Genomic DNA, 26,970 nt, shown 5'->3' with positions numbered 1-26,970 from the left:
AGCTTTCAAAGAAGCAGAAAATTCTAATATCCACAGGCAAATTGTGCCCTGTGGGGAGTCTGGATTCTAGAAGAAAGAAGAGTCTTGTGAAAGAGGGGAAACAAAAGCTTTTCAAGCGCTCCGGAATTGCTTGGAGACTGGGATATTACCCTGGCAAAGTTATTAAAGTTGATTTCTCCCAACCCTTTGCTCAAAAGGGACATCTAAGGACAATTGGCTACTCACCCTGAAATTACATTTATTTTTAAGTTCATAGTTTGCAAAAGGCTAGTATTAATTGCCTCTTATGCTTTTCCAACAAATACTTTGTTTTGTTTAAAAGGATGTTAAAATGTTGGCTCATGGTATGCAAAGGAAGACTACACGTTTCTGTGTTTAAATTGCATCCTGTAACACCCAGTACTTTCTCTTCTGGGTTTACTTTAAGAATAGTAACAAGTTGGTTAGCTAATATTTTTCAAAGTTGTTAATTAACTTCTAATGTAAATACTTGTAATGTTCATGGGCCAATGTCACTTTAATCTTAGTTTACTTCTAGGCACTTCTTTCAATACAGTGATATTTTAAAGTATAGGTAAATAATAATGAAATGAGAAAATTTACAAGGAGGAAAAGCACTTATGCTAATACCAAGTCCAGAATGTTAAGAAGCTCTGGTAAAGGACAAAGTGTGCCTGGGAGGATTAGCTTGGGAAAGTGGTGGTTTGTAGTTTAAGTTTTGATTTTGTGTTTGTGTCAAGGGTGTTTCCTTTTTGTCTTTTTCCGTTTTACAGGCCACCACAATAGTGACATGTTTAATATTGATGACTTGGACCTCCTGGGAGTTATAGTATATGTGTACCCTTTTGGAATACAAATGCTGTTTAATTTATATGGAAAACACATGGAATTTCGGAGATTAGCATTTTAATCAACTCTAATCTCAGTATTTTCTGTTTCCTCTACCTCTCTCCTTTTAAACCAACTTTGGAAATGGATAGCTAAGGTCCCTCCTGGAGAAAGAAGGTCTGGGTGAAACATAAGCCCAGCACCAAGTGTCGTACCCTTTCCAAAGCCATATGCTCCAACACATTAAAGTGTGCAAGGAGAAGATCAATTATTCAAGAAAGCGAACAATCCGTTCACTCGACAAATATTTATTGAAGAGCCACACAGAAGGAGGCAGATTGGGGGTAAGGGTTGTGTAAGTGGCCGGCTGTGAGGTTCCTGCACTTCTAAACGGGAACCGGGCTTCAGTAAAGTGTTTCCTCCTTTCTGTTTAACTTCTCACCATAGGTCAGCGAGTTTTAAGTTCCTGTGCATCCCCCAGCTCACAGGCTCCTGGGAGGGAGGGAGACGTGCGCTCCCTGCGCGGTGGAGAGCTCTGTCCAGCAGCTAGAGGAGGCGTTTCGCACGCGGGCGTCGGGCGAGGCGGGGGCCGGGCGGGGGCGGGGCCTGGCCGGGCGGGGGCGGGGCCCGCGCCGCGTTCCGCGCAGCCATTGGCGGGCGCCGCGAGCCGCACTGAGCATGTTCGCGCCCCGCGGGCCTCGGGCCTCTGCGGCCGCGGATCCGGGCGCATTATGCAAAGCCGCGGCAGACGCGAGCTGGGCCCGCCTGGCGCTCGGCGGCCCCCTCTCCCAGCGGCTCGCCCGGCTGCCTGACGCCCCCCACCGACTCCCGGGGTCCCGGCGGGATGGCCTGAGCGCCCGAGGCGCAGCGGCGGGCTGGCGACATGGGGAACCAGGATGCGAAGCTGAAGCGGAGCGCAGCTGACGCCTCGCACGAAGGCGGCGGCGCCGAGGATGCCCCGGGGCCCAGGGAGGGGGACGCCGCCAAGAAGGGCAGCGGGAGCAAGAAGGCGCTGGGCAGGCACGGCCGAGGGGGCGCGGGCGGCGGGGAGCCGGGCAAGAAGAAGAGCAAGTCCGACTCCAGAGCCTCGGTGTTTTCCAACCTGCGGATCAGGAAGAACCTGTCCAAGGGGAAAGGCTCCGGCGGCTCCCGCGAGGATGTGCTGGACGCCCAGGCCCTGCAGACCGGGGAGCTGGACAGCGCCCACTCCCTGGCCACCAAGACCCCCGACCTCTCAGCGGACGAGACGGGCCTGTCGGATGCCGAGTGTGCGGACCCCTTTGAGGTGACCCATCCAGCTGCTCCTAGGCCAGTGGAGGCTGGGTTAGGGGTCCAGGCGGCCGCCGAGGATTTGGAAACGGCGGCAGGGGCACAGGATGGACAAAGGACCAGCTCGGGCTCGGACACGGACATCTACAGCTTCCATTCGGCCGCGGAGCAGGAGGATTTGCTCTCAGACATCCAGCAGGCTATTCGCCTGCAGCACCAGCAGCAGCAGCAGCTCCAGGACTCGGAGCAGCCTGCAGCGCCCCCCGCCGCCGCCCTCGCGCAGCCCGGGGCCTTCCTGGGCCTCCACCAGTTCCTGCTGGGACCGAGCGCAGCGGCGGGAGAGGCCCCGGGCAGCCCGGAGGCAGAGCAGGCGCTGTCCGCGCTCTCCGACCCTCCCGAGAGTCTGACCACCAAGACCCCGGGGCCCCTGCAGCCGCCGTCCCCCTGCGGCCTCCTGGCCTCCGAGGCGCCCAGCCTCCCGGAGGCCCGGGCCGCGGCCACAGACTCGCCTTCGTCCACAGCCTTCGGGTTCCCAGAGCCCAGGAGCCCGGAGGGCGCAGATGGAGTCCCGGCGCAGGAGGCCGAGGACACGGACGAGGAAACCGGGGAGGACGCTTTTGAGGACGCGCCCCGGGGCTCCCCAGGGGAGGAGTGGGGCCCAGAGGAGGGACAGGCCTCGCCGCAGAGGCCAGGACCCGGCGCCCCCGCAGCCTCCGCCCAGCCCGGCAGCCCCGCGCCCAGCCCGCGCTGCCCCAAGCCCTACCCGCTGGCCACCCCCTGCTACATCAAGACCACCACCCGGCAGCTCAGCTCGCCCAACCACTCCCCGTCCCAGTCCCCCAGCCAGAGCCCCAGGATCAAGAGGCGACCGGAGCCCTGCCCGAGCCGGGGGCCCAGGGCGGCGGTGGCCTCGGTGACCGCCCCCGCCAAGAAGCACCGGGCGGACGGCGGCCTCTCGGGCGGCCTTAGCCGCTCGGCCGACTGGACGCAGGAGCTGGGCGGCAGCGACTCCGCGCACCTGCTGGAGCACCGCGCGCCCTTGAATGGCAGTGGCGGCCCTGGCTCGCCGCCGGCCACCAAGGCGTCTGCAGCGCCCGCGGCTGCCGATGGCTTCCAGAACGTGTTCACAGGTGAGCGCGCCGCTGGCCTCTGGTGGTGGGTCACCTGCCAGTAGGGCCTTCCCATCACCTGCCCTCCTGCTCTGAAAGGCCGGCCTGCCCGTGATCGCTTCCGAGGGGGATCCTGTACCCCCCCCTCCCCTTTCAGTGAATGCCTTGGATATACTTGTGACCTGAAGAAGGGAAGAGTTTAATTGCGCCTGTCCTAAATCATCTTCAGAAATGCTTAGTTCCCCAAAATATCCCTTGACCTCTAAAGTCCCGGGTCCCACAGGGCAGTTAACTCCTTTTGTGCCTTGCTAGCTAAACCAGCATCTTTTTCCTTCATCATCCTCTCTGCATTAAAAGAGCAAACTTGTTCCTGGTCCTTCTTCAGGGCGGGTGTTGAAAGCACAAATCATTGATTCCAGTACTTTCCAAAGGTGATTTCCGAGAGCTCTAACACACGCACATGCATGCGTGGCACACATTTGTGACATTCAGTTTCTCTCTTGCAGCCATTAGGGTACAACTACTTTACACACTTAAGCAATCACTCCTGTTCCCTAAGGTGAACAATTCTGACATGTACCATTAGGAAATGAATACGTAGTATAATATTAGGGATAATTTCATGTTTCGTGGCCCAGCCACAATGGGCTGTAACTTGGAAGTAATGAAGGTGAGGCGGTCAAAACCACTTCTAGTCCAAGGGACCCTGTCTCATCAGCATGTGTTGTAGACTTGCGGTGTGTTGCCCAGCTGAGGCTCAGTTTATGGTGGGGAGGGTCCCAGAGCACACTGAGGTGACCCTCACCTCCAGGCTGATGGTCTCAAGGCCTCGCCTTCAGAGCTCCCGAGGGTATAGTGGCTTCTTGTTTACTTACATCTGAGGGAAATAGGGTGTTAGAATTTAATGCATTGGAAAAAACATGAAAATTTTATGCCAGTCCTGTCCTGGTAGGCTTGTGATACATATTTGAATAACTGAAAATTTCAAATGCAAAGTAAAATATGTAAGTTCTATAGTTTTTACTCATTTTTTGGTACTGGGAATTGAACCCAGGACTGGGGATGTACCTCTGAGTTACATGCCTAACCCTCACTAAGTTGCTGCAGCTGGCCTTGAATCCCTAATCTTCCTGTCTCAGCCTCCCAAGTACTAGGATTTAGGAGTGTATGCCACTGTGCCCATTTTAAGTTTGGGTTTTTTTTTTAATAAATAGGTTATCTATAAAATATTACTTTGTGGACTAGATGCTGTTAATGTTGTGGTGGCTACTTTTGTCTACATTTTTTATTTTCATCTATGGGCTATCTGTTATTTTGCATTTTTAGAACTTGAAAGTAACTTCCTGCTGGGCATTGTGGTACATGCTTGTAATCACAGTACTATGGAGGCTGAGGTTCACAGGAGAACACAGGTTCGAGGACAGCCTCAGCAAATAGTGAGACTCTCATCAACCTGAAGAGATCCTGTTTCAAAATAAAATACAGTAGGTCTGGGGTATAGCTTTGAGGTCGAAGGCCCCTGGGTTCAATTCTCAGTGACCTCCCCCACCCACACAAAGTAGCTTCTTGACATTCACTTCACATGAATTTTGTTTTTTTGCTGCATTTTCTTTTTATTGTATAGATTCAGTTAAAAGGAATGTCTGTAGTCTTAACTTCCCTAGATAAATGGTGATTAAAAAAAGCAAAACACAAGAAAGACCATTTTTTGATAAAAGAGAATTGGAAAGTGCTTGTATTAATTTTTTGTGAATTTATTTATTTATTTATTTATTTATTTATTTATTTATTTATTTTTGTGGTACAGGAGTTGAGCCCAGGGCCTTGCGCATGCTAGGCAAACACTCTACCACTGCGTTACATCCTCAGATCAATTTTTGTGAATATAATATTAGTGAGAAATATATTTTCCCTTTTTAGGTGGCATTTGTTTATATTGTTTCTAAAAATAAAAATTATAGATGACAATTAAGATGATCAATGAATAATATTATTGATTGCTATTCCCAGTTGCATAAGGCTTTGGAAATTTTTTAGCAAATATATGTATATATGTATGTACACACATCTGTCTTTACATGTGTGTTTGTATATCTATGTATTTATGAATGTATACATTAATGGCAGTCATACTGTGCCAGGCAATATGCTAGATGGTAGGTTATTTTTTTTCAGTGCTGGGGATACAATCCAGGGCCTTATGAATGCTAGGTAGGTACTTTACCACTGATCTGTATTTCTAGCCTGATACACAGATTTTTGTGTGTGTGTGTGTGCATGTGTGGTACTGGAGATTGAACCCAGAGGTATCCTACCTCTGAGTTATACTAGGTCTCACTAGGTTGATGAAAGCTGGGTGTGGTGGTACACGTTTGTAATCCCAGTGCTTGGGAGGCTGAGACAGGAGGATTGCACAGGTTCGAAGCTAGCCTCAGCTACTTAGTGAGGCTCTCAGCAACTTAGTGAGACCCTGTTTCCAAATAAAGTATAAAATAGGTCTGGGAGTATAGCCCAGAGGTACATAAGATCCTGGGTTCCAACCCTAGTAACACACACACACACACACACACACACACACACACACACAGTCATTATTTGCTGAGGCTGTCCTTGAACCTATGATCCTACTGTCTCAGCCTCTCAGAGAACTGGGATTACAGGCATGTAATCCCACCATACCTAGCTTTAATACATAAGTATTCTTAATGAGCCAGTTTCTTTTTGTTGTTTTTTATTTTTTGCTTAGTTGGTTGGTGCTGGGGATTGAACCAGGGATATACTACTTCCAAGCTACACCCTAGGCCTTTTTATTTTGAGACAGGGTCTCACTAAGTAGAAAGAGTCTGGCTATATTGTTAAGGCTGTCTTCAAACCTGCAATCCTCCTGTCTTAGCCTTTCAAGTACTAGGATTACAAGTATGGGCCACCATACCCAGCTGTAACACACAGATTATTAAACCATGATTCTGCCTTTCCAAGTTTCACTATGTGAGGAGGAGACCCTAATGAGTACAGTGCAGGGGCTGGGCTTATAGCTCAGTGGTAGAGCTCTTGCATAGCCTGTGTAAGGCCCTGGGTTCCATCCCCAGCCCTGAAAGAAAAGGAACAATGCCAGAAATCTGTCTGTCTGTCTTCAGGACAGTGCAGGAACATTAAAAATATAGTGGTTTATTTCTTTGGCAGGGCTAAGGAAAGATAACTAGTCTGAGGATGATGAACAGAGTCCTGAAACATGATAGGACCCAAAATAGATTGATGTTTTGTTTTCTTTTTTTTTTTTTAAATAGGTGTATTAGTGAGACTCTCAACAACTTAGTGAGACCCTGTTTCCAAATAAAATATAAAATAGGTCTGGGAGTATAGCCCGGAGGTAAAAAGCCCTGGGTTCTACTCCCAGTACCACCAAAAATAAAAATAAAAATAAAAAATAAAATAGGTGTATTTTTGGAACTTGGCATATCACTGAACTGTCAAATTTAAAATTTGGGATTCTTGAAGAAGCTCTGTTCAGGTAGCACCTGACCTCCCCAAGCAGGTGTTTTTTTGTGTATGTGTGTGGGTGTGGAATAAAAGTCAAGGGCTAGTCATTTTTATATATCACCTACTTTTTGTATGTGTGGTACTGGGGATTGGACCCAGAGCCATTCTACCTCTGAGTTACACACCCAGCACTATTTTTATTTTTTTATTTTAAAACAGGGTCTTGCTCAATTGTTGAGGGTTTTCCTAAGTTGCTGAGGCTGGCTTTGAACCTGCTATCCTCCTGCCTCAATATCCCAAATACTGGACGCCGGGCGTGGTGGCGCACGCTTGTAATCCCCGCGCTTGGGAGGCAGAGACAGGAGGATCGCGCAGGTTCGAAGCTAGCCGCGCGCGCTGGCTTAGGAGACCCTGTTTCCAAATAAAAATGTAAAAATAGGTCTGGGAGTGTAACCCGGAGATAGAAGGGCTTCCAGGAACCCCAGTACCACCAAAAAAAAAAAAAAAAAAAAAACAAAACAATATCCCAAATACTGGGATTATATGTGTGTGCTACCATACTGGGCTACCTACTTTGTATTTGATGGTAATGATTATAGTTGCTTAGTGACCAGCAAATATATTTTTGTGTAGCAGCATCTGTGTAGTAATCTCCTTAACTCAGCATTGTTCAGAAGAAAAGAATCAGTAAGTTTAACTTAACCTTGTAACTGGGGAAACAGAGGCAGAGAAAGAGGTGAAAGTCCTTTCTCAAGGTCATACCGAATTCATTCAGAGGCAGAGCTGGAAATAGAAGCGGAGTCAACCAATTCATGTCTGAATGCCCGTGCTTATTACTTGTGTTTGGATGTTCAGCACTGTAGGGCAGTATAGAGTAAAATCTATTTTTAAAATATTGTTATAAACCAGGCGTGGTGGAGCATGCTTGTAATCCCAGTACTTGGGAGGCTGAGACAGGATGATTGCAGATTTGCAGCTAGCCTCAGCTACTTAGTGAGGCCCTGTTACAAGATAAAAAGAATAAAAAATCAGGCTGGGGGTGTAGCCCCTAGGTTCAATCCCCAGTAAAACACACACACACACACACACACACACACACATTGTTATAGAATCTAAGGCCTTCATTACTGAGGTTTTCTGATATCTGTTGATAATAAGGTATACTATATTTTATTAGTAGTACCGAGGATTGAACTCAGGGCCATTGTAATACTGAACTACACCTCTGGCCTTTTTTTTTTTTTTAAATTTTGAAACAGGGTCTCCCTAAGTTACTGGCCTTGAATTTGCACTCCTTCTGCCTCAGTCTCCTGGGATAACAGGTGTGGGCCCATGGCACCCTGTTGGGTGTATATCTTTATTGTAAATGTCTGGCCTCCCCTGAGCCGGATGAAGGGTGGTTGTTGACCAGAATCATATTTTCTCGAGGCTGCTATTATGGGAACAGTTTCTTGGGTGGGAGCGGGATTCCAGATTGACGCAAGCCTCTTTTTCTTAGCTCTTTTTTCTTATCATCTGTCACGTTTGCATCTTTGCTGTCCTCTGCTATTTTATGGATGCCTTGCAAATTTCCTGGGGCTTGGGTGGCACTGGCACTGACCTTAGGAAGACAGCATTTTTTGGCCTGGTTGTGCATGGGTGTGGATCAATTAATTGCCAGCTGCCCGTGAAGCAGGTGATCATGTTATCTGTAGGCTTCCATAAACATCTTCTATTTTTAACCCATAGGATGTGGGTTGTGAGCTCTGCAGGAAGGAACAGATGTTTCTCGCTTTTTACTGCCTTCCAAATGCAGGGAGAAAATTCAAGTGAAAATGGATTTCCATGACACATGCTTGTGTCTCCTTGGAAGATATAAAAACACTTAGAAAGGAAGGAGACCAAAACATTTTCTTACTTTATTTATTAAGAAACCGATGGCTTGGCGTGATGGCGCACACCTACTATTACAGCAACGGATGAGGCTTAAGGCAGAAATTGCAAGCCTGAGGCCAGTCTGGGAGAGACCCTGAATCAAAGTAAAAATTAAAAAAAGACCTGGGTGTCTAGCTCAGTGGTAGAGCCACTCCTGGTTTTGATCCCTGGTACTGCTCTCCATTCCCCAAAACCCCACAACGTGGTTCTACCTTTCCAAGTTTCACTAAGAATTAAAAAGAAAAAAAGAAATTGGTGCCAATTTAAAATAATATTTTTTAGTGTTCACTAGAAAAACTCAAGATGTTCTTTTACACATTAAGTTCAACAGAAGCTTAGTAATAGAGTTTTTAATTTAATTTTTTATGGTGTTAGAGATTGAACACAGGGCCTCACACATACTTAGCATTTGCACTATCTCTGAGCTACATCCCAAGCCTGATAATAGAGCTTTGCAGTTAAGTGAAGCTTAGACATCTAACATGTTAAATTGTGATGTTAAATCACTTTTTTTTTTCCTTCAGTGCTAAGGATCAAACCCAGGGCTTTGCACATTCCAGGCAAGAGCTCTGAGCTCTGAGTTATATACCTGCTAAATCACTTTTGATAAGAATCTTTCCAAAGTAAATTTTTATGCACATAACTGTCTTTTATAAACACATGGAATTAACAGTTTAATCCATTTCAAAGCCTTAACGTCATCTTTAGGCACATTATTGTTACATGTTGTAGAAACATTAGTGATATTAGTGATATCTTCAATGCTATTTATTTATGTTTGAAATACTGGGGATTGAACGCAGGGCTGTTCTACCACTGAACTATACTCCTGGGTAGCAGGATATTTCCAGCAGTAGCACATGACAATACAGATGTGCAGTTCATGACTGTAAGGAAGGAGGGTCAGAATCATCCCTGCTGTGCGTGTAATGCCTCACCATCAAAGAAAAAAGAGGGTTAGGGTTGCTGTTGGCTTTTAAAAATATTGCTTGCCTGGGATCTGTGTATCAGAATAGAATTTGACAGCATAAACTGGACCTGGCAGGATTGTTACTAAGTCATTTTGGTCTGAAACATCTTTTCTCATGATTTCTTTAGCACTTTGGCTTGGATCAAAGTCAAGAGCTTCAGTGATGAGCTTTAATAGCTGCCTCATGAGCTGAGGACTGGCCTAGTTTTAAGTGCATTTAAGTATCTCGATATAAGCCATGCATATTGGAAATAGAACAGGTGCCTTTCCTTCTGATTCTATTAAAAATGTGCTGAAAATGTGCAGAATGCTGGGGGCAATAGTCATTCTAACTACTGCTATTCTTGTGTATCTGTATTCTAGCTTTGCTGTTTAGTTGTTCCAAGCAACTTTTCCTCATCTGTATGAAGGTGGAAGAGTTAGTCCACATTAGTAATGTGAAGATTAAATGAAACAGTATATATAAAGCCCCTAGAATCCAGGGTCATTCTACCTCTGAGCTTTACTTCCAGCACTTTCTGTCTTTTATTTTGAAACGGGGCCATGCTAAGTTGTTGAGGGTCTTGCTAGGTTCCTGAGACCAGCTTCAAACCTGCGATCCTCCTGTCTCAACCTCCCAAGTACTGGAATCACAGGCATACGCCCTGCCTGATTTTTTTTTTTAAATAAACTATTGCTTCATTGTTCAAAGTGGTCAGAAAGAAATTTGTTAAAACTGAATCAAACAACTTTGAAATTGTGTTAAAAAACTTAACAGGGTGTAAATTTACCAAGTACTAATTGCAAATAAATATTTCTGGTCATATTTTTGAAAATTGCTTCTTTTATGCATAATGTTTACTTTTTTGTATTTTTTTCCTTTATTTTTGCAGCTCAGAGGCATTCTACCTTCCAGCTTCACCCCAGCCCTATTTTTTATTCTTTATTTTGAAACAGGGTCTCACTAAGTTCCAGAGGACCTCACTAAGTAGCTGAGGCTGGCCACCAGCCTGATTCTGTCCCTGCCTCCCAAATGCTGGGATTACAAGCCTGCGCCACCACGCCCGGCTCCTTTTTTGTATTTTCTATAATCATAAGTATTTTTGTTACCTTACTAGAAGTTTTGGCATTACAGGGGTTTGGATGAAGAAAGCATGTGGTAGGGGTGTGGTTGTATGACTTGGGGGTGGGGAAGAAGAGGCAGCAGCTGGCACCCTCAGTGTTTTGTCTGCACAATATTGCTTGACTCTGCTTGAGACAAACTCATATATTTACTGTTCTATGAAATGCATTTAATTTTCCTAACTTTATGCCTTTGTTTCTTAGCTTTAGCCTCTTGGAACACACAGTTTCTCTGTCTTGATTTAGCATCTGAAAAGGGCTGATTGAATTTCCATTTCCTCTTTGTATCTTTTCCAACTACACTCAATGGGCTGTCCTCCCCATGTCTACTTACTGTCTACATCATACTTCATACTGAAGTACTACCAGGATTTAGGGTTCTTTCACACTCCTTTCTTGCCTTGCCTGCTTGTCAGATTCCATCCATCCATCCATCCATCCATCCATCCATCCATTAATCATCTACCTTTTCTCTCAGTCCATCTCCAGAATCTGTCCTGTGCCTTTTATGTGCCAGTGTGGTAAGCATGAAGAGTACTAAGAACTTGATGAATACTTGTGCACAAATTCGTGTGTGTGTGTGTGTGTGTGTGTGTGTGATATATAGGTAAGTTGAGTATTTAGGCTTCCTCCTGGCAACTAGTTGAATTTAAACTTGAAGACTGCTAATGTTTTTGAGTAGGTAAAGTTATTTTCAATGATATGTGATTGAATCAGTAGTGAAAGAATGACATTCTGGTAGAATTTGTGTTCAGATAACATCATCTATTCTTGCTTCTGGAGGTTATTTTTAGAATAATAATGAAATCTGTGTATGGTGTCACATGCCTGTAATTCCAGCTACTCAGGGGCCTGAGGTAGGAGGATTGCAAGTTTGAAGCCAGCCTGGATAACTTGGTGAGAATCTGTCTCAAAGTAAAAAATAAAAAGGGCTGGGATGTAGCTCAGCGGAAGAGTGTCTTGGCTTCTATTCCAATACTGTAAAAAAATTAATGATATTATAGTTTTTCTTAGCTTTTTTACAGAGAGAGAAGAGAGAAGAGAGAGAGAGAGAGAGAGAGAGAGAGAGAGAGAGAGAGAGAGAGAGAGAAGACAGAAGACAGAAGAGAGAGGAGAGAGAGAAAAGAAAGATAGATATAGGAATTAAAACCAGGGCCCTCCACACATGCTAAGCAGGCATTCAACCACTGAGCTACATCTCTACCTCCAAATATAAATTTATTGGTGATGGAAGAAGAGGTTAGGGGGATAGAGTACATTTTTACTCTTTTATTAATTCTTGCTTTGTATAATAAGTAATAGTGCAATTTAGTATAAAGGGACCACTAGGAAAAAATAAATAAGTATTGCCTTTGACTTAGTTATTATTTATAATTATAACAATTGTGGAAACTGTTCTGGGGATTTTAATATTCAAATATAAATATATGAAAAATGTGACTTTGACATAAGTGGTTGTTAGTAATGTCAGGTAGTTATAATCATTATAAGAACAAGTCTAGAAAGTTGTTATCCTTTGGATACCTGCTCCACAAGATCTCTTCCTTCCTTTTTTTGGCAGGGGTAGGAGGTAGGGTGTTACTGGGGACTGAACCCAGGGGAATCGTACCTCAAATCTATATTCCAGCCTTTTTTATTATATATTTTGAAACAAGGTCTCAGTAAGTTGCTGAGGACTTCATAAATTGCTGAGTCTGGCCTTGAACCTGCGATTTAACTGTCTCAGCCTCCCAAATACATTACAGATGTGCATCATCACACCTGGCGATGTTTTCCTTCTTTATAAAGATGTGCTTGGAAGTATTGATTGATAGGGAAATTTCTGCTACTGCTCCGCAATCCAGTCATGCTCCAGCATACCTTGAATCTATGGAAAGCTTCAGAGTTGTGATGGGCTAAAAAGAGTCATCTGATTTTCAGAAGGTATAGAATATCTTGAGAAAAATATCTTGTATTGAAAAGTATTGTTAAAAGTTTTTAGACTAAGCTGGGCACAGTAGTGCATACCTTTTGCAGCCCATATATTATGTATTTATATTTTCTTCTCCCTCTCCTCTCCTCTCCTCTCCTCTCCTCTCCTCTCCTCTCCTCTCCTCTCCTCTCCTCTCCTCTTTCTCCTGAGGTTTGACCCTCAGGGCATTCTGCCTCTGAGTTATACTCCCAGCTCTTTTTATTTTTTAACTTTGAATCAATGTCTCAATAAGTTGCTGAAGCCTCCTAACTTGTGATCCTTCTGTCTCAGCCTCTAAAATAATGGGATTTATAAGCATGAACCACCACACCCAGCTTCTGTATTCATTTGATTCTAAGAGTTTTTAAATTTCTCCTCTGGTTTCTTCAATGACTCACTCATCATTCAAAAGTTTATTATTCATTCTCCATGTGTGTTCTATAGTTTTTCCTATTGTTCATTTATAATTTCATTTCACTATGATCTGATAAAATACAAGAAATTATTTCAAAAAATTGGTTTTGTATTTGCTGAGACTTGCTTCATGGTTAAATATATGATCTGTTTGGGAGAAGTTTCCTTCAGCAGGTGAAAAAGTATATTTAGCTGTTAGAAGAATATTCTGTTGATGTCTAGTGAGTCCAATTGATTCAAGGAGTAGTTTAAATCTATGATATCTGTATTGATTTTCTTTCTGGAGGACCTGTTAGTGAGAGTGGTATAGTAAATCACCAATTATTATTGTATTGGGGCCTGTTTGTTTATGTCAAGTAATTTTTTTTATGAAATTGGATGTTCCAATTTTTGGGGCATAAATATTTATAATTATTACATCTTCTTGTTAGATTGTTTCCTTTTCCAGTATGTAGTGGCCTTCTTTGTTTCTTCCGAATAATTTTGGCTTGAAGTCTGCTTTGCCAGGTACTACAGTTGGAACTTCTGCTTACTTTCTCATTCTATTTGCATGGAATATCATTTTCTATTCTTTCACTTTCAATCTGTGGATATCTTTTCCAATGATGTGTATTTCTTGCAGATAATTTAGGGTTGGGTTTTGTTTTTTAATCCACTCTGAGAGTCTTTGTCTTTTAATTGGAATATTAAGACCATTTCAGTCTGTGTTATTATGGAGAGGTATGTATTACTTCCTATTGTTTCATTTTATTTCTAGTGTTTGATTTGTTCATAATTCTTATTTGCTTATCTACTCTTCTGAGATTTATTCTTTCCCATGCTCATTTGGTTTTCTCGTGTGTGTGTGTGTGTGTGTGTGTGTGTGTGTGTGTGTGTTAGTTACTAGGTATTGAACCCAGGGGCATTCTACCGCTGACCTACACCCCCAGCTCTATTTTTATTTTGAAACAGGTTCTCACTAGGTTGATAAAAGTCTCACTACTTGCTGAGGCTGTCATTGAACCTGGGATCCTTCTGTTTCAGCCTCCCAAGTACTGAGATTACAAGCGTGTGCCACCAGACCCAGCTTTCATTTGTTTTTTTTTTTTTAATTTTCTGTGTGTAGGATTTCTTTGGATATATTCTACAAAGATGCTTTAGTGTTAATGAATTCCTTTAGTTTGTGTTTATCTTAGAAAGTTTTTATTTTTATTTTTGATCATGAAGGATATCTTCACTGGATATAGCAATTTATGTTGGCAGTTATTTTATTTCAGGGTTTGAAATATGTCATGACAGGCTTTCCTAGCCTTTGTAGTTCTATTGAGAAATATGCTGTTACTCAGATTGGTTTCCCTTCTGCTACAGCATCTCATGCAGATCTTGAGAAAGCTCGATCAGGGGATCTGCAATGGCGTAGATCCCCCATGAAGTATGTCTAGCATTCCTTTCTCAAAAAATTATTTTAGGATTATTTGGATCAATATGTATAATTGGAATTTTATGTATAAGCATTATAACTAAAACTGATGGTCAGCGGCTTGTGAGAGACTCAGGCAGCAAAGATTTTTTCCCAAGGATAAAGTTTGGGCCAAACATTAAGTTCAGACTGACCTTAGTTTGGGCCAATGTATAAGATTAAGTTTAAGTCAGCCTTGTGAAGTGAGACAAAGCATACTATGATTATTTAAATGTCTGGCACCCTTGCCCTGAACTCTATAAAAAATAAAACTTTTCCTGTCCGTGGAGATCCTGCTTGCATGGCTATGCCCTTGCTTTTCTGCCAAAAAAGAAAGTATAAAAATTGTAACAAATCCTAAATAAAATGGAGAAGTTTAAACCTGATCTCTTGTGACAGCTCTTCTCTCATTGATCTCGGCTTTCTCTCACCAACACACGAACCTCGACTCTTGCTAGGGCTGGACCCCGGCACCCTTCCTAAGTAACTTGGCCCTTTTCTTATATAGCTTTCAAAATTCTTTCTTCTCTGTGTGTCATTTGAGTGGTTCTTTTTGGCTTTTTTATTTGAAGACCAAAATACTACAGTTTATGAATGTTCATCTTGTTCCTGAGGTTTGAAATATATGTTTTGCTATTCTTTTACTGAATAACTTATCTATGCCAATAACCTGTATCTCTTTTCTTTCCTCACAACTTATGAGTCTTAACCAGGTCTCTTAATGTTGTCCCAGAGTTCTTAAATATTCTGATCATAGTTTCTTATTTTTTTCTTCATTAATGTCTGAATATCAGGTTCAACCACCTCAAGTCCTAAAATTCTCTCTTCTGCTTGATCTAGTATAACTCTCAACTGAATTTTTTATACTTACTATACTCTTAATTTCCAAATACTTATGTTTTTTCAGAATCTTCATTCTTTACCAGACCTCTCATTTGTATCCAGTATCATCTTCCCTAATTAATTCACTCATTTATTTATATCTTCTTCAAGTTCATTGATCATTTTAACAGTTTTTTGAGTTCTTTGGGATTGGTTCTACTGCAATGTCTATGGATTCAGTTATTGGGTAGTTATGAACTTTTGGGGGTTGTTTTGTTGGCCTGTTTTCTCATGTTTCCTGTGTTTCTGTAGGTTAAAGTTTGTATATCTCTTGGGAATGGATTTCTACTATTGTGTGAGGGTTTTTTTGGTAAGCAGTTGTTTTGTTTTAATAGTGTGCCCTCTACTGGAGATATATCTCAGCACCAAATCACCAGCTTGGTGTAATCTAGGTGCTAGGTTCAGCCAGCAGTACTACCTTGAGAGGAGAAAATAACCACCAGTGATAGTGGAGTCGCAAACCACATGTCAACATGTAATATAATTTTCCTTTTCTCTTTTCCCCTCCTGTAATACTCAATACTTTTTACCACTGACCTGCAACTCTACTTTTTTTTTTTTTTTTTTTTTTGAGACTGGGTTGCTAACTTGCCCAGGCTAGTCTGGAATTTACAATTCTCTTGCTTCAGATTCCTAAGTCACTGGGATTACAGACATGTGCCACCAGGTCTGCAAGAAAATCATCTAAATAAGATCTCAACAACTCCACTGACCAAAGAGGAAAGAGATAATATAGATAAGCCTGGAAAACTGGTATTGGTGATAGAATACTTACTACTAAATATATAGATCAAAAGGAAAAGAAAAAGAGAGAAAATAAAGTTGATAATGGAAGAGAGACAGAATAAATGTGGAGAGAAGAACAAAATAGAATATAAAAGCGGGCATGGTGGAGCATGTTTATAATCCCAGTACTTGGGAGATTGAGACAAGAGGATCACATGTTTGAGGCCAGCCTCAGCAACTTACTTAGACTCTGTTTCAAAATAAAAAATAAAAATGTAAAAATGGCTGGTGTTGGGTGGAGCGTGTAGGTAGAACTTCTCTGGGTTCAATCTTCATTAGCAAAAAAAAGTATTTTCTCAATAAAAGCATCTAAGTTCTTATTACTACCTTATCAAAGCATTGCATAATTAATTACACAGTGACCAAAACCTGAACCTCTAGCAACCTAGAACCAAAGATAACGCATATTCCACATTGTTTCCAACAACCTACAGGTGTCTTTAACAGATCCCAATAAGTTATCATTTACTTTAGGAGGCTGAGAGCATTTCAAAGCCTTTATTTCTATGCATCCGTTTTATGTTTGCATCTTTTATAGATTTTCTGAACTGAAGCCACTTTTTATTCTACCAAGAAAAACCCTAAAGGCAATGAACCTTGTCCTTAAAAACAAATTCTCAGTTCTAACTGTCCAAAATGGCATTCACACCATGGGCACAAGGGAATAGCCCTCTTTAGGATGGTGTTCCTGGGAGAGGGGCCACTAGGCTCCCCCAGGATGCAGTAATGGCAGTGGCTGCCGACAGTGTACCTGGCCCAGCCTGGGGCAGCATGAAGACGGGGCTGGTATGCAAATCACGCCCTAACCACTGTTCTGCTCTGGGGACACAGAAAGCTCTGGGGAGCCCTAGGCCGCAACAATGCCCTGCACTTGTCCCTTCTTGTTGGTCATGGCATCTTTATGTCAGCCACAGGGAACCTACCCAACTCCACCAAGGACATGGGAGGCTTCAGCATGAGCTCCCTGGCACCTCTCCCTTGTCCCTCCCTTTCATGCATGCCATGGCTGTAGCCCCCCTCCCCGGGGAGGGAAGAGCAGGCAGTGGAGTGGGAGCCGGAGGTCCCTGGACCCCCACAAGGTCGCTTGCGCACCTCGGCAGCAGCAGGGTCGAAGACATCAGATAGCAAAAAGGTGATCCAGCGACAGAGCGGAGCCAGTGGGCCCTTTGGCGCTATCAGAAGTTGCTCAGATGGAGCAATGGCAGCTACATACCACTGGTCTCCATGGTCCAGCGAGACACTTCATAGAGGGATAGAGAAAGGTGGAAAAGAGACCAAGTAATGGCAGCACCTTGAGGTCTTCACGCTGGGCTTGGGCCACTGCCTCCAGCAAAGAGCTGCTCCCTGGGTGTTCTGCAGGGCTGCTCTGCTGCTGACGCTCAGCAAGGCTAGTTTATGTAGACTAGACATTCCTCTTAGTGGTCTATTTAGATCCGGAGTCTGATTGGTCCTTGGATCTGGGGCCTGATTGGCCTATTTTGAGTCTTGTTTTGGCTGCTAGGCAAGGTGCTGGTAGTTCTGCTTATCTTTCATAGTCATATCAATATCCTTGGTGAGGATTTGGTGAGCACTGCTGCCCAGGACTGTAACTCTTGGTGGGAAGGGACTGGGCCTGCCTCTGCCACCCCGATCACTTCCTTCATTCTTTTCTTGGTTCTTTTTTTTCATCCTGTACTGGAGATTGAACCCAGCTATACACTGAGCTTCATCTCCAGCCCTTTTTAGTTTTTGTTTTGTAGCAGAGTCTCACTGGGTTGCTCAAACTGGCCTTAAACTTGCGATTCTCCTGCCTCAGCCTCCCGGGTGGATGGTATTACAGGCATCCCTACTTCTCCTAGCTGAAGCCTGCATATCTTAACCTCACTAGAAAATCCTTCCAGCCCATCAGAAGGGAGCATTTCCTACCCACACTGAGTGGCTGTGTGCCCAGTGCTGAGAGTCTATTTCTTTTATTAATTACCTTACTCTTCTAAAAGTCATATTCCTGGGTGTCACCTGCTCTCTGACTCTCTGGTTACACCTTCTCAGGTCAATCTGTGGCCACAGAGCTGTTGCTTTGATTTAGCCTCTGGAGAGCTGATATCTAGTGGATGCTTCCAGCCTGCCAATTTCAGAGCCCCTCACACCTCTGACAAGTTTAGTAGTGCAATAATAATCATAATTGCATTTTTTGTTTTGTGGTACTGAGACTTGAATCCAAGGATGCTTTATCTCTGCTCCTGTTTTATTTTTTATTTTGTAACAGGGTATTGCGAAATTGCTGGAGGTCTCCCTAAATAGCTGATGTTGGCTTCAAACCTGCAATCGCCCTGTCTCAGCCTCCCAAGTTATAGGGTTATAGACATGTAGCAATGCTCCTAGGTAAAAGTTTTTCTCTTTTAAAGTAATAATAAAAGAGCTGAGCATAATGGTGAATACCTGTAATTCCAGTTCTTGGGAGGTTGATAAGGTTCAGGTTGGAAACCAGCCTGAATAACTTAGGAGACACTTGGCAACTTAGGAAGACCCGTAAAATAAAAAAAATTAAAAAAAGGTTTGGTAGTGTAGCTTGGAGGTAGAATAACCCTGGGTTCAGTCCCGATACAATAAATAAATAAATAAATAATAAAAGAAATAGGATAAACATAGGGGAAATTTTTTTCTATCTTATCATTTTATTTTTAAATACTTTTATTGGCACATTATAATAGGGATACTATTTTACAATTCATCTTTAACTTATATACTTATAGAAAACTAGACCCTTTACTGTGTAGATCAATGGTTGCCTGTTTGGGTGAGCTAAGTTATAGCAACTTTTTGTGGTTGATCTAAAAGCCATACTATCCTTGCAGTGCTACTTTGATTACATGGCTTTCAGGATGTAAAATGTTTGGTGATGATCCTGGCAGTTTATTTCAGATGTAAGATTGCATTTGCTTCTATTCTTGTTTTAGAAAGACCCAGACTGTATTGAACCCAGTGTTTTGGGGGATAAGCATAGGAAGTAGAAAAGAATTGCCATGGTTTAGGTAGAGAAACAAGTGACTAGTCTGATACTGTGATATAAGTTAAAAAAGTGATCCCAGAAGTGACCCAGTATGGATTCTTTCTTTAGGGTGTCTCATTTGATTCTGATTTCACAGATCATTTTCATTATCATATGCTTTGTTTTAATAAAGGCTGGGTGTGTGGCTTTAGGTTTAGCGCTAGGATATGCCCTAAGGTTCACCTCCCAATTTTTGCAATATCTTTTTGTATTGTTTTCTCTTTAAATGAATATTCTTGAGGTGTAGACCCCATTCTTAAAACATTAACTGCATTTGTGAAAAAAAAATCGACTTTTTTATTCTGGGTGAATTTCTGTCTAGCTCATTGTTTCTAATTGCTTCATAATATTCCAAAGGGTGAAAGTTCTGCCAGGTTGTACATACCAGGGGGCAGTGTCCACCTTTTATTGTGTGTGTTTAGTGTTCCCCAGAGTTGTGCAATGCGACGGCCCTGGGTGCATTCCCTAGGCTTTATTTAAACATGTGCACAGGGATGATCATCAGAGCCCTTTACTTCTCAGGCCACCGCAGAAAACACTCTGTATGAAAATATCCAGATTTATGAGAATTTGGTTGACACATTTATAAAGGAGTGAGGTTACTTGGTCATACAGTAAAATTTGTCTAGGTACTGTCAGATCAGTTTCCAGAATGTTTTCCCCAGTTTATAATCCTTTGCCACAGTAAATTGCCCTTATGTAATTTCTTCTAGGCTAGTGTCATGTTTAGATATAGCACACCCCCTAAAGAGCTAATGTATTAAGCTCAGGGTTGATAGATTTAAGTCATTAGAATTGTAATCTCATCAGTAGATACATTCTCGGATTCCTCTGGGTAGTAACCAAGGGCAGTAGAGTGTGGCTGGAGAAGGTGGTTCCCTGGGGGTGTGGCCTTAGCTTATCAAAGACACTGTGCCTGTGTTTTTGACTCCCCTTACTTGTTTGTTCCCTCTTGCTTCTGGCCTCCATGATGTGAGGAGGCCACACATTATGTTTTCTCTCTCTCATCTTGTGCTTTCCCTCTCTCCACTTCCTGCTGGCGGCCATGCCCTGAGGCCCATAGTCCCAGGCCTCACATGGACCAGACTCAAAGATCCCCAAGGAAACCATGAGTAAATAAATCTTCCTTCCTCTAACTTACAGTCAGGTCTTTGGATTTTAGCAGTGAGAGAGCTAAGATAGCCGGTGAGGCAAAGCAGCCACACATTCTTTACTTTTTCTTATGTATTTATCTGATGACTAATGCCTTTGAAAAAACCTTTGTATATACTTTTAGCCATTGGGTTTACCCTGCTGTGAATTGCCTGTTCATATCCTGTTACCTTTTCCTGCAGTGTTCACTGATTGTTCTTGTTAAACAGGGTTTCCCAGTGTATTCTAGATATTTCCCTATTACCGATATTTAGAATATGATATATCGTCACAAAGTGTACTCTGGTCTTATTCCCTTATGCTAGAAGCCAGGAATTTAAGAGCAGCACTTCTTTTTTTTTTTTTTTAAATTCCGTGTTTTATTTTTTTTTATTTTTTATTTTTTAATTTTATTTTATTGGTGCACTGTATTCATACATCATAGTGGGATACAAACTTTTGTAGACATACATGCACACATCGCCCAGTCAGCCCCCACCCGATCCCCACCCCATTCTCTCCCCATCCCTCCCTCCCATGCTTGGCTTAGTGGTTGACATCTAGTATTATAGCAATTTATCCAAAATTAAAAATGATAATCTCACATAACAGTTTCATTTGTCTGATACCAAGCTTTTGATGACTTAAAGATAACATTTCAATATTTCTTTTTGCTTTCTTTCTTACCAGAGAATATTTTTTTCTTTTTTTTAGGTGAAACTATCATATATTTATTTTTCAGAAAAAAATCTATCCTGATATGGAATATGGACTCTAGATACCCAAAACAATCTCAAAGCAAAAACAAAGCTAGAAGATGTATATTTTCTGATTTCAAAGCATATAAAGCTACAATAATTGAAACAGTGTAGTACTGTTCTAAAGGCAGATATATAGACCATTGGAGTTAAATACAAGCCTAGAGCTAACTTCTTCCCTATATTGTCAAGTTATTTTTGACAAGGTTTCCACGAAGATTTGGTGGTGGAAATAATAATCTTTTAACTAAATATTGTTGAAAAATAATAATTACATGGAAAAGAATAAAATTGGACCCTTACCTAATCCCACATACAAGTATTAACTCAAACTAGATAAAAGACCTAAATATAAATCTTAAGACTATAAACTTTTAGGAGAAAATCTGGGTCATAAAACCTCACAACATTGAAGTTAGCAGTGATTTCTTGGATATGATTTCAATGGCACAGGCAACAGAAGAATATACAAACTCCCTAAAAAATAAAAGAAAATATTGTATATCCAAAGACAATGTAAACAGAGTTAAAAGTTACTAATAGAATTGGATAAAATATTTCCAAATGCTATATCTGAAGGTATATTAATATTCCAACTAGAAATCCTAAAAATTAACAACAATAAAGGCAAACAATACAATTTAGAGATAGGTAAAAGACTAACATAAATAATGAACCTCCACAGATAACCAATCTTAGTTGTCTGTTGGATGGAAACTCTTGTTTCTCTGGTTCTGGTGAGTGTTACCTATTTCTTCTTTGTAGTTAATCTCTTTGAGTATTTTCTCTAGCGCTGGTTTTGAAGACATAAATTCCTTCAGTTTCTGTTTGTCATGGAAGCTTCTTATTTCTCCATCTAATTTGATAGAAAGTTTTGCTGGATAGGAAATTTTTGGCTGGAAGTTGTTTTCTTTCAGAGTTTGGAATATGTTACTCCAAGCCCTTCTGGCTCTCATGACTTGGTTTGGGAAGTCTGGAGTGATTCTAATTGGTTTGCCTCTGAATGTCACTTGGCCCTTTGTTTTTGTTGCCTTTAAGATTCTCTGCTTGGCTTCCACATTGGTCATTTTGACAATTATATGGCGTGGGGATCCTCTTCTCCGATCCTGTCTAAAGGGAGTTCTATAAGTTTCCTGGATCTGTGTATCAACCTCTTGCTCTATATTTGGAAAATTTTCTGCTATTACTTCCTTGAAGAGATTGTTGATCCCTTTGGTATCACTTTCTTTTCCCTCCTCTATTCCAATTATTCTTAGGTTAGCTCTCTTAAGATGGGCCCATATTTCTTCAATGTCAGATTCCTGCTGTTGGATATCTTTTTCTAGATTAGAAACTATGCATTCATTTTTGGATTGCTCATCTTCTAAGAGCGAGATTCTGTTCTCCATGTGGTCTAATCGGTTGTTTGTGCTTTGAATTGAGGCCTTTACTTCATTAATTGCATCCTTTATCTCTTTTTGGCTCTCTCTGAGTTCTTTTCGAAGCACCTCTATTATTTCTACAGTTATTTTCCTGATTTGATCTTCTAGAAATCTCTGATTTTCTGTTTTATCAGGTTCTGATGTTGTGGGGTTGTGCACATTCATTACTTCAGTGTTATTCCTCTTTCCCATGATTTAGGAAGTTTGTGCCTTCTCTGGGTTCTTCCCTTGGGTCACTATGGCTTCACTTTGGTGCTCTGGATCTCGACTCTGTATTATCTCAGACCCTACTACTCCTTTACTGGGTTGTATCATAGAGTCTCCGACCCAGGGAGTCGATAGAGGCTGCTTTAAACTATGGGGGGTGCCAGGTTGCACGCTCTCCTATGGTGTGATATCTCTGCCACCACCACTCCCTCACTGGGTCAAGTCCCAGGAGGCACAATACTGGGATTTTTCCTCTGTGGCCCGCAATTTGACTCACTGTTCTTGAGTACGTAGATGTAGCTGTACTGGACTCGGTGAATTCACTGCTGCTGCCGCCGCCGGTGGCAATATGGCGCCTCTGCCACGCCCTCGGCCATGAGGCTGGCGTATTTTTTCTTCTCTGGTTTTGATTTTCACTCTGAATCCCTGCAGCGTGTGCTGAGCTCAGCCACTGGGAGCTTTAAATGCTGTCTGCGCCGAAAGATCCCGCCTGGCTGTTCCGCAGCGGCTCACCTGGCTTGCTGTAGCCGTCCGCTGAGTTCGCCGCTGCTGCCGGCAGTATGGCGCTGCTGCCGCGTCCTCGGGCGCGTGTGTCTCCTCTGTGGCCCTGCGCTCTGTTCTCAGTCCGCTTTCTCTCTGGAGCCTGGTGGTTTTTTTGTTTTTCTGGTGATGGTGTTTTCTGGCTATGAAAGGCGCTCTTTTTGTGGTAATGGAGATTGGTTGTTAGCGGGACTCTTAAGCCCCGCTTTTCTCGGTCGCCATCTTCCCGGAAGTCGAGAGCAGCACTTCTGAGCCCCTTTCAGGTTGTGTTTCAGATGTGACATGGGTTTGGTGATTTTGTACCACATTTGCAAGGCCTCAGTGAGGCCTAAGACTGACTTTCATTGTTTCTCCTCATAAGAGAAGCTGAGCACCTTTCTAGGTCTTCATGGCACTGTTAGCTGGGTCTCGTGTGCAGGCACCACCTTCATGGAGGCCAATGGAAGGCATGGTGTCCAGGTAGCTTGTGTGGCTGGTGTAGTTCCAGCACCGTTCTGGAACCGCATGCGGGGTAGTATCCACCAGTGAGGTTCCCCAGTCCTAACAGCAGAAGTGTGCTGTAGAGCTTGGGACATCTGCTTCTTTGGTATCCTAGGCCCTATGTCATGGCTTTTTGAGTAGTTTCTAAAAAGATTCTAGAATCTTTATATTAAAGCCTTCCACGGTTCTATAAACCAATTCATAACCTGTAGTGAGTATATTTCTATTTAAAGGATTTTAAGTAAGTTCTGTGTAATCACTGAATCTTGACATATAGAATTGGTTGTGTGTGTGTGTGTGTGTGTGTGTGTGTGTGTGTGTATGCGTGTGTGTGTGTGTTTTACTGGTGATTGAACCCAGGGTAATTCTACTTCTGAGCTATACTTCCAGACACTTTTAATTTTATTTTAAAACAGGGTCTTGCTAAAATTACCATGCACTGGCCTTAAACCTGTGATCTTCTTGTCTCACCCTCTCAAGTACTGGGATTACAGGCATACACCACCATGTCAGCTAGGATTGGTTTTAAAGAGCAAATAACTTCCCTTAATATTGGTGGTGTATACCTATAATCCTAGTACTTTGAAGGCTGAGATGGGAACATTGCAAGTTTGAGGCCAGTTTCAGCAACTTAGTGAGATCCTCGCAATTTAGCAAAACAAAACAAAACAAAACATAAAAAAAGGAACTGAGTGTATAGCTTGGAGGGAGGATGCTCCCGAATTCAATCCCCAGTAATGTATATAGTTGAACAGAAAAACATAATTTTCCATATAATCATATCTATTTCTTTTTCTTTTTAAATAAGGAATGCTTCACAAATTTGCATGTCATCTTTGCCTAGGGGCCATGCTAATGCTCTCTGTAGCTGTGCTATTTTAGTGTATGTGCTACCAAAGCAAACACATAATCATATCTATTTCCAGGATATAGTTTGTGCTATTTATTTATTTACTTGGTGCTGGGGATTGAACCCGGGGGCATTCTACCTCTGAGCTACACTCCCAGCCCTAGTTTATTCTTTAATTTTGAAACATGGTCTCACTAGGTTGCGGAGGCTGGGTGTAATCTGTGATCTTCCTGTCTTAGCTTCCCAAGTACTAGGATTACAAGCAGGCACCATCACGTGCAGTTCAGTTTGTACTCTTTAAATACCTTCATATGTATTCTTCTTCCACCGAATCCTTACTAGTTAGATGCTGCTCTCTTCCCACGATTCATATGTAGTCCTTTTTATCATCTGACTTCCAGATGCAAATTTCACACTGTCAAGTCTATTTTGTGCCATACTTTGTACTATCTTCCTCACATTTAAGAATTTTTTTAATCTTATTTAAAGTTATTTAAAGTCTTCCTTCTATAGCTCTCTATTAACCTTCTCACTCTGTTAGCCCTGTGTCTCTGGAGTCCTTGTGCCGGCATGGTGTGATAGAGGGGTCCAGATTTACTTTCTTCATAATGCAGTCCAGTTTTTCCAACATCGTCTGCTAAATAATATTTTACTCAATAATGTTTATTGCCACTTTGATATCATTTTTATATATAAATAATTTTGTTTCTGAGTTTCTATTCTTTTATGTGTTTTTTCTGGTTTCATCCATACCATATGATTCTTATAAATATGACTTTGCAAAAGTCTAATTACTATTCCAGAGAAGTACCTCTTAAAGTTGACTTAATCCATTAATATGTATCTTCTCTGTGATCTTTTATGTACATTTAGAATAGGTTGTTGAGGCCGGGCGTGGTGGCACACACTTGTATTCCTCGCGCTTGGGAGGTGGAGACAGGAGGATCGCGCAGGTTCGAAGCCAGCGTGCTGGCTTAAGAGACCCTGTTTCCAAAAATAAAAATAATAGGTCTGGGAGTGTAGCCAGGAGGTAGAAGGGTTTCCAGGAACCCCAGTACCATAGAAAAAAAAAAGGAATAGGTTGTTGAGTTTATTTAAAAATCTCAAATGGAACTAGGTATGGTGGCACATGCCTGTAATACCAGTACTTGGGAGGTTGAGACAAGAAGACCACAGGTTTGAGGACAGCCTCAGCAACCTAGCAAGACCCTGTTTCAAAATTTAAAAAATTAGAAGGGCTGAGGGTATAACTTGGAAGTAAAATGCCCCTAGGTTCAATCCTCAGTACTAAATAAAAACAAAAACAAAACAAAACTCTAATATCATTTGGTTGGAATCTTACTAAATTAATAGATTAGACTGAAGACTATTAATACCTTTATAATATCATCTTATCCAAGAATGTGAAGGGCTTCTTCATGTATTCACATCACCTTTTGTGTCCTTTTCATAGAGTCTCAACCTTTTTTTTACGGAGGACCTGTGTTTTCTTGGCTGAACTAGTTTCTAGATGCTTCATAAGTTTTATCACTCATGGGACTGGGATCTTATTTCTATATTGTTTCTAGTTGATTATGGGGGGAAAGAAATGTTTTCAGTGTCTTTCAGTTGTATTCTGTGATTCTCCTATGACTACTTTTTTAAACCTAAGGTTTATTGAGTAATATCTTTATTTTATAGTCATGGGCTTTTAAAGACAAACCTTTATATTTTTGCAACACCACAATGGTGTTAGAAATAAAATGTTTCTAATTACTTAAAATACTTCAGAAGCACTTTTGGGGTGGGTATTAGGGGTTGAACTCAGGGACATTCTACCTCTGAGCTACCCCTTCCACCCCATTTTAGTTGTTATTTTGAGATAGGATCTTGCTAAGTTGCTGAGAGCCTCACTAAGTTACTGAGGTTGGTCTCAAACCTGTGATCCTCCCGTCTGTCTCATCCTTCCAAATACTGAGATTATAGGAGTGTGCCACCACACCCAGTTCAAATGCACCTTTTAAATAATTGTGTAATATTTTACACAATCAATTACAGCCATCTCTGAATATGTGTTACATACTTACCTCTAATTTGCTTCTTCATTATTTTGTTTGTGGGATCCAACCCAGGGCCTTATATGTGAAGTTAAGTAGTCTATTACTAAGACACAGTCCTAGTCTTTTACATTTTTGGAATAAAACCTGGAAGGAGGCTGACCAGGGAGAGAGCCCACAAGAGTCAAAAGCCCACCTCCTTAAAGGTTAGGGGCTTTTCATGAGGCAAGGAAGGGGCAGTACAGGAGTATTCATGTGAGCTGCTGGTTGGTGTGCTAGCAGCCAGGTCATCTTGGGGCAGGGCAATGGTCAGGGGGCATTTTTTTTTCTTTATTCCTTTGTTCTTAATCCTTCACCAGCATGACCTCATGGCTAGA

At 42.1% G+C, this 26,970-nt stretch overlaps 1 protein-coding gene across 2 annotated transcripts in view; it reads left to right on the top strand.

The window, feature by feature from the left end:
• Positions 1–1,711: 1,711 nt before the first annotated feature.
• FMN2 (formin 2) overlaps positions 1,712–26,970 on the top strand; it is a gene marked incomplete at both ends in the record, with an annotated part of 296,940 nt that continues 271,681 nt past the window's right edge. For both annotated transcript variants that reach the window (XM_080698425.1, XM_080698424.1), the window contains one exon: positions 1,712–3,227. In XM_080698425.1, coding sequence (XP_080554551.1) covers positions 1,712–3,227 — 1,516 coding nt within the window. The remainder of the gene's footprint in view (positions 3,228–26,970) is intronic.

The sequence above is a fragment of the Muscardinus avellanarius genome (genome assembly GCF_963383645.1).
Source record: "Muscardinus avellanarius genome assembly, chromosome: 7".
NCBI classification, from domain to species: Eukaryota; Metazoa; Chordata; class Mammalia; order Rodentia; family Gliridae; genus Muscardinus; species Muscardinus avellanarius.
This window is presented reverse-complemented; position numbering and strand designations above follow the sequence as displayed.